Source organism: Octodon degus, unplaced genomic scaffold, assembly GCF_000260255.1.
Source record: "Octodon degus isolate 3935 unplaced genomic scaffold, OctDeg1.0 scaffold00006, whole genome shotgun sequence".
NCBI lineage: Eukaryota > Metazoa > Chordata > Mammalia > Rodentia > Octodontidae > Octodon > Octodon degus.
The window spans coordinates 13,675,201-13,683,729 of NW_004524582.1; the positions used below are offsets into that span (position 1 = coordinate 13,675,201).

The 8,529-nt window shown below is 36.9% G+C and overlaps 1 protein-coding gene across 4 annotated transcripts in view; it reads left to right on the top strand.

The window, feature by feature from the left end:
- The window catches only part of Ppargc1a (PPARG coactivator 1 alpha), a 109,807-nt gene extending 105,315 nt beyond the window's left edge, over positions 1 to 4,492 (top strand). For 3 of the 4 annotated variants that reach the window (XM_023699330.1, XM_023699334.1, XM_023699332.1), the window contains exon 13: positions 3,627 to 4,492. In XM_023699330.1, the coding sequence (XP_023555098.1) occupies positions 3,627 to 3,730 (104 nt within the window). In that variant the 3' untranslated portion in view covers positions 3,731 to 4,492. The remainder of the gene's footprint in view (positions 1 to 3,626) is intronic. The other variant, XM_004624532.2, reaches the window with a different exon arrangement.
- The last annotated feature ends 4,037 nt before the right edge of the window (positions 4,493 to 8,529 follow it).

Genomic DNA, 8,529 nt, shown 5'->3' on the forward strand with positions numbered 1-8,529 from the left:
TATATATATGCCTTTTATGTCTTTGGGGAAGAAATGGAGAAGGAAAGAAACAAATGCCTTGTGCATGTGACATAATTTTAAAATTAATTTATAGTAACAAAATTAACCTGTGCACCTATCCCTTAGCATTATCAGATATCTTTCTATAATTTCACTGGCATGATATAAAGGAAGAAATAGATACCAAATAGAAGGGCTTTTTTTTTTCCTTTTTAACACAGTGGTGTCTTCCTGGAGTAAGTGATATAGGTGGTGTGCATTGTTCAGAGAGAATATGCTATAATTCACTTCACAAGCTAAATAGATAGTGTGAAACAGGCGAGAGGCAGCTGACTGTTAGAGAGATAGAGGCCTGGGGATGAAAATATAAAATGTGGCAAGTCATTTGTTCAAATGTTCGCTGATAAAAACAGTCAAGACAGATTGAAGCCTTGACTTCATTTGACTTATTTTCTTTGGTGATGAAGACCAGGGTATTTCTACTCTCTCAAAACATCTAGAGTTTAAAATAAGGTACCTAGAGGGGCCTTCAGATCAAGATTCATCATTGTAGAGGGAGGATTGGATAGTATTTCCAAATTGAACTGGCGCCTCCCTGAAATATTTCTAAGAAGCATGTTCTCCTCTTGTGACTTACCTACCTAGCCAGCAGCAATAGAAATTTTGCCATTACTAGAAGCACCCTGCATTTACTGAAAAGAACATTTCGTGTGCACTGTGGCAGTGTGGTGTCTTCCAATTCCCTCAAGCTCTGCAGTGGTGTGTGGAGGCTTTTCTTAGGGTAGGCATAGTGGAGTCAAAAAGAGATCTGGCTTTGGAATCCTGAGCACCTGGGCTGGCCACTTAGCTTTTGCTGATCTCAGACAAACAAATCAACCCTATTAGCTTCTGAGCCTTCCTTTGCAAAGTGCCTTCCAGTGTTGGGATTATTCATGATGCTTTTAGTGCAATGTTTGAGACCGAGCATCGGCATCTAGATTTGGAACTCAGTGGAATTATCATATGCCTTTTCTTTGCTCCTGAAGGGCAAGAGCACATGGGCACTTAGTATGGTAAGCATAAGAATATGTTGAACTCTTGGAGCAATTGGGAACTTAGGTGATATGAAGAGTGAAGTGAAAATGAAGTAATAGAGACTAATTTTACCATGACATTTTAGACAGATTCACATTTTTTAAAAGTTCTATTTGCACCTCTAAGTGAAATTAGCTCATGCATCCTATTTTTCTACTATGGAAAACAGAAAATGGTTCCTATATTATTGTTAAAATAAAATATAGTGGTTTCATCTTCTGCTCAGGGATTGATTTTATAAATAAACTTGAAAGTTTAATGTGACTCGATCAAGGTTACTGGGTGAAGCAAGAATTTGGGTTGAGTTGTATGTGAATCTTTACTCTGTGTTTTTCTGTTTTCTCTTATAAACAAATGATTATTTAAAAAAATTGAAAAACCATTAAAAAGGAAAAATAGAAAAACTAACCTAGCACTGTAGTATTGGAATAGCATTTACAAATACTCATGACATATATTGGCAAAACACTCTCAGGTCCAAGCACAAATATTTTCAACCATGGTTGTAACACTATTTAAGTATTTCATATTAATATACTCGCTGAAAAACATTAATTTGAGTGCCTACTTTGTGCTGTGCATTTTTTCAAATGCTAGAAATACAACTTTCATGTCATTTGTTTCTCTAACAGAGCATCATTATTTATAACTATTTATTTTTTAAAAATAATTAGTGGCTTTTGGGGGATTCAGGTAACAGTTTTCTTATATTTTGATATGTTCCAGACTCATTCTGTGAATCAAAGAGAACATGGCAGAGTGGCTGTAATTGCTTCAGAACTGAATGTGACTGTTATCTATCACATGTAATAAAATAGTTTTTCCATGTCACGCATGTGCCTGTGGAAGTGGGTACATAGGCACATGCTCTTTCATCCTGAAAACCTCTTGGAAACTACTTATTGCATGCAAATCTTAATGCTTGACAATGGAAATACAGAAACCATGAAATTACAGGTTTCACTTAGAATAATGAAAAGTAAGAAATACTAATGATTTTTAGTATTCTTTCCAAGAAAAGTCATATGTACATGCTCTTAAAGGTTCTGGGTATCCTTTTGTCATACAGACTACAGTCACTGGGAGAATGTCCCATCCCAATTCATAAGGCCAATGGAATTCTGATTTCAAACTAATCTCACACACTGTGCTAGACATTATATTTTGTCTCTGCAAAAAAGATTTTGACTTGAACTTCAGCTTAGTAATATAAGCATTCATTAAGCCATGAGGAAAGTGGTGGAAATTAGAATTATTGAAGAATTAACTATTTAAGATAGTTTTGGAGAAATCTTGACTGCTTTTTTTCCTTTGCTTGTTTACTATTGTTCTTATATGGAAAAACTTGCTGTTAGAAAGTCACTAGATAAGGAATGGTAGGAAAGAAAAATAATAAGTAAAGCAGTTTATTTGCCTTTTGGTCTAAGACAGTGAAAGTTGGTTGAGGGTGGGGGGCAGAACATAATATTGGTGCTAGAAAGCCTGGAGTATTTATTTTCTACATAATAATTTTCATCATGTAAAGGATTGTGTTTCTCTTTTATCAACTTTACATTCTTGTGTCACCAAGTATTTCTGCTATAACTTGCCTCAGAAGAAAACATGGAAATGCTTATATCTTATTATATTTAACAATGTGTTACAGAAATTTGTTTTCCTTTCAAATAAATGTTGTCCAAAGCATGAGCACATTTGCAAATGACTTCTGATTGCATTTCTAAGCCATTCTTCCCACTTGCAAGACCAGCAAGAAATATTTGACTTTTCCACAGGTGTCAATGGAAAAAAATCAGAAGTATTTGACAGAATTGAACTTTATAGTCGACATTTCTAAATCACATGTATTTATTAAGGGTCACTTAAAGTAGCATGTGGAATTTAGATATACATGACTGGGATTAATTTAAGGTTCCAAGAAAGAGCATAGTTTTATTTATAACTGCATATTTATTCTCTTCTATTGATGAGCAAGGAGGCTGAAAGTCATCTCTCAGCATGGGAAGTATATCTCTAGAGCTTCTAATTTGGGAAGAGTTGACACCTGTGTTGCTGGACTGATAGACATATTGGGGCACATGATGAGATTGATTGGATATCTATTCTGCCTCAAAGGGCAGCAGTAGGTTGGGGAATGAGGAATGTTATGGAATGAAGCTCTCCTTCCACTCAACTACCTTTTAAGCTCAATGAAGCTGACCCAATTGAGTAGAAAAGTTGGCCTGAGCTTCTACTTGCATTTTCATGTCTGGGTTATGGAGGAATATAAGCAAGTCCCTCAGCATGCCAGAGGCAAAAATGATTGGTGAAAGTCCACTTATGTCTGCCTCCCAGGAGTGCTTCCTCTAAAATGGATCGATAGGTACACATTTCTGAAAGCTCAACCAGTCTTTCCTCTGCCTATCTACATGCAGTATCCAGGAAAATGTGAGCATTGTTTTTTAAAGGGTATTGATTGTGCAAGCTTCAGTCGAATCAGGCAATCTTGAATTGGAATGATTGTGCCAATAGCCATCAGGAAAGGGTCCTTCTAACCTGGCTTGTGTTTCTTTCAGATTCACACTCAGATGACTTTGACCCTGCTTCCACCAAGAGCAAGTATGACTCTCTGGATTTTGATAGTTTACTGAAAGAAGCTCAGAGAAGCTTGCGCAGGTAACATGTTCCCTGGCCGAAGATGACAGAGATGGTGAATACCTCACGGACAGCGTGTCCTTCCTGGACAGAGTATTGCAAGTCATACTTAGGAAGTTCTCCTACTCTACACTCTCTGTACAAAACAAAACAAAACAACAACAACACAACAATACAGCAACAAACAACAACAACAATGGTTTACATGAACACAGCTGCTGAAGAGGCAAGAGACAGAATGATATCCAGTAAGCACTTGTTTAATCACGGGTGTCGGCTTTGCTTTCCCTGGAGTCTCTTGGTGACAGTGTGTGTGTGTGTGTGTGTGTGTGTGTGTGTGTGAGTGTGTGTGTGTGTACGTGTGTGTGTATGAGTGTGTGTGTGAAGACTGGGGCCATCTGATCAGAATGTGCAAGGGCAAACCATTTCAAATGGCAGCAGTTCCACGAAGACACACTTAAAACCTAGAACTTCAAAATGTTCATATTCTATTCAAATGGAAAATTTTATATATATATATATATATATATGGAAAGAAAACTAACCAACCAGAAATCACCCTAAAATGACAACTGCTGATGTGCAGGCATCAGCCTCCTACTCTGATTTTTAAGAAAGTGCAAAATCAACTTGAAGCAAGCTTTCTCTCATAGCATTAATGATTATCTGACAATCCTGAAGAAACCACAGGTTCCGTAGAACTAATATCCTGTCCTCTGTCTCTGTCTTTCTGTCTGTGTCTTTGTCTCTCTGTCTCTGTCTCTCTGTTTCTCTTTCTGTGTGTCTCTGTCTGTCTGTCTGTCTGTCTGTCTGTCTGTCTGTCTGTCTCTCCCTCCCTCCCTCCCTCCCTCCCTCCCTCCCTTCCTCCCTTCTTCCCTCCCTCCCTCTCTTATTTTCCTTTTGCCATGGAATCTGGGTGGGAGAATATATTGTAGGCAGTAAGATGCTAAACTTTCCTAACATTTTGAAGTTTCTGTAGTTGATCTTTTGTCCTGACACCCATATAAATGTCCAAGATGTTGACTTTCCACTGCAAATTTTAACAGCCTTGTCAATGGTCAAGCGTGCAGCTTGCTGGACAATTCTTTCTGAGGAGCGGACGCGGTGTTACATTGCTAATGAGAGTTGAATAGAACTCTCTGGATGTGTTCTGATAGTGTAATTGCTACATTCTCTGATGTAGTTGAGTATTTACAGATGTTAAATGGAGTATTTTTATTTTATGTACATATGATACAACAATGTTCTTTTTTGTTATAGCTATGCACTGTAAATGCAGCCTTCTTTTCAAAACTGCTAAATTTTTCTTAATCAAGAATATTCAAATGTAATTATGAGGTGAAACAATTATTGTACACTAACATATTTAGAAGCTGAACTTACTGCTTATATATATTTGATTGTAAAAAAACAAAACAAAACAAAACAAAAGACCGTGTGTGTATCCGTTGAGTGCAACTACAACCAAATGATGCTTTACGCACTTCCATCCCTTCTTAGGTGAGCTTTGATCGAAGCATCTTGTCTGAAAATATCCTAGTCCCCTAAAGGTATTAACCACTTCTGCGATATTTTTCCACATTTTCTTGTTGCTTGTTTTTCTTTGAAGTTTTATACACTGGATTTGTTAGGGGAATGAAATTTTCTCATCTAAAATTTTTCTAGAAGATATCATGATTTTATGTAAAGTCTCTCAATGGGTAACCATTAAGAAATGTTTTTATTTTCTCTATCAACAGTAGTTTTGAAACTAGAGTTCAAAAAAATCTTTTTAAAATGCTGTTTCGTTTTAATTTTTGTGATTTTAATTTGATACAAAATGCTGAGGTAATAATTACAGTATGATTTTTACAATAATTAATGTGTGTCTGAAGACTTATCTTTGAAGCCAGTATCTCTTTCCCTTGGCAGAGTATGATGATGGTATTTATCTGTATTTTTTACAGTTATGCATCCTGTATAAATACTGATATTTCATTCCTTTGTTTACTAAAGAGACATATTTATCAGTTGCAGATAGCCTATTTATTATAAATTATGAGATGATGAAAATAATAAAGCCAGTGGAGATTTTCTACCTAGGATGCATGGCGATTGTCAGGGTGGAGTGTAAGTGCTTCCTTTTGGAAACTCAGCTTTTGCAGAAGCAGTGTTCCCATTGCACTAGCATGGCCTCTGATGTGACCATGACGTTGTTCTTGATGACATTGCTTCTGCTAAATTCAATTAAAAAAAAAAAAAAAAACTTCAGAAAAAACCCCTGCATTCTGAGCATCAGGATTTCATCTGAGTGTGGAGTCCCATGAATGCAATTCACTGAAGTTTGGAGTGTGTATTCAAGTTACTCCATTGAGATTTGATTCCTGTTTGACTGACGTGACTTTTCCGGAAGACGTGATATACCTACTACTTAATTGTTCTTTTCCTTTCTCTCACTCAACATGATCTTTTTGAATCGGTTTCACCCCCAGGCCAGTGCAGCTAATTTTGAGAGCTGCATTCATTTATCACCAGCATATTGTGTTCTGAGTGAATCCACTGTCTGTTCTGTCGGATGCTTGCTTGAGTTTTTGGCTTCTTATTTCTAAGTAGATAGAAAGCAATAAAAATACTATGAAATAAAAGAACTTGTTCACAGGTTCTGCGTTACAACAGTAACACATCTTTAATCCGCCTAATTCTCGTTGTTCTGTAGGTTAAATGCAGGTACTTTAACTCTTTGTGAACGCCAAACTAAAGTTTACAGTCTTTCTTTCTGAATTTTGAGTATCTTCTGTTGTAGAATAAAAGACTATTAAGAGCAATAAATTATTTTTAAGAAATCAATATTTAGTAAATCCTATTATGTGTTCAAGGATCAGATGCGTTCTCTATTTTGCCTTTAAATTTTTGTGATCCAATCTTAAATACATTCTCCTTTTTGACCTGGATTGTTGACATGAGTGAACTACTTGGTTCCTTTTCTTATCAAAAGACAACACTACGGACTCCATGTTTCAGATTACTTTATCCCCCTGTGGCCTAACAAATGTTGTTACCATGAAGATAGGTTTCTGCCATGAACTTCGAATCTCATCTACAGCTAGTGAAGCTTTTGTATCTTATGCAGACACTGTGGGTAGCCCATCAAAATGTAAGATATGTTCCTGCTTTTTAAAAAACAATTGGGAGAGAATATTTCAAATGAGCACATGCCCCCCCCATCATCACTGGAGGCAAATTTCAGCATAGATCTGTAGGATTTTTAGATGACCATGGGCCATTGCCTTCATGCTGTGGTAAGTACCACATCTACAATTTTGGTAATCGAATTGGTGCTTTAGAAATGTGGGGTTTTTAAAGAGCTGTAGCAGAATAATTCTTCCAATACAACAAAATCAATTTTTGCTAAATGACTCTGAGAACAACGGTTGGGCTGTCAACTTTCAAAACAGCAGAGAGGGAACTTTGCACTACTGGGGTATGATGTTTGGGTCAGTTGAAAAAAGGAAACCTTTTCATGCCTTTAGATGTGAGCTTACAGTAGGTAATGATTATGTGTCCTTTTTCGATGGCTGTAATGAGAACTTCAATCACTGTAGTCTAAGACCTGATCTATAGATGACCTAGAATAGCCATGTAATATAATGTGATGATTCTAAATCTGTACCTATGTGAAAGACATTTTCAATAATGTGAACTGCTGATTTGCTGGAGCTACTTTAAGATTTGTAGGTGAAAGTGTAATACTGTTGGTTGAACTATGCTGAAGAGGGAAAGTGAGAGATTAGTGGAGCCCTTGCCGGGCTTTTTTTCCACCTGCCAATTCTACATGTATTGTTGTGGTTTTATTCATTGTATGAAAATTCCTGTGATTTTTTTTTAAATGTGCAGTACACATCAGCCTCACTGAGCTAATAAAGGGAAACGAATGTTTCAAATCTACCTCTGCTTTTCTTATTTATCGTAATCAAACTGCTGGCATATTTCTCAGATCAGAACATATCACTTGCTTGTTACTATTCCATTTCCTCTCTGGCTTTTCTCTCTCTCCCCCTTTCTTCCTGCTTTTCCATATTCATGGATGCAGTTCAGCTCTAAGGAAATATGCACCTCCCGTGTTTTACTTATCTTCTTTCAATCCATAAAGGCAGACACAGTAATTTCTATAATGAACGTTCAGAGGTGAAAAGTGATGTGGGACGTCATCAAATGGTTTAGTTCTATTTTTGGACTTAACCCTAGAAAATGTGTATTTTCATGTAGAAACTATTGCCCTAGGGAGAAATCTGCTAAGTATTCCGAGGAAGAGATGGACTGGATGTTTCTCAAAGATGTGTAACGGGATGTAGTTCCTGATCTTGTGTCATCAGGTTACGTATGGGGTGAGCTGATCTGGGTGGCACCTCTCCCTGTCAGGTCATCCATCCTGCTTGGTGGGTGGGGCTGGTTCTAACGATGGAGAATGAGTGCTTAGCATTGCTCTCTCCCCTGATTTCAGGTGGTCATTCCCACTCTTGGTTATTCGTATTTCAAGACACAGAATAAAACTGTTGCTGGGGAAGGGTGACTGAATATGTCACGCTTTCCCTTCCAATTTCCTATGGAGAAAAGAAGATTTGTAAATATTGAAAATATTATAATGCTATTAATAGTGCACTTAAATCTGCCAAATAGCATCACTTTTTGCTTTATAGCAATAGTAAGATTTGTCAATTATTTCATAAATATAAAAAGTACAAAAGTACTATTTTGTCATGGAAATAGTGCATCATACACAACTACGAACAGTAAGATCCCAGGTGCATGCAGACAAGGTAGATCCTAAATTGTCTTCCACTTTTG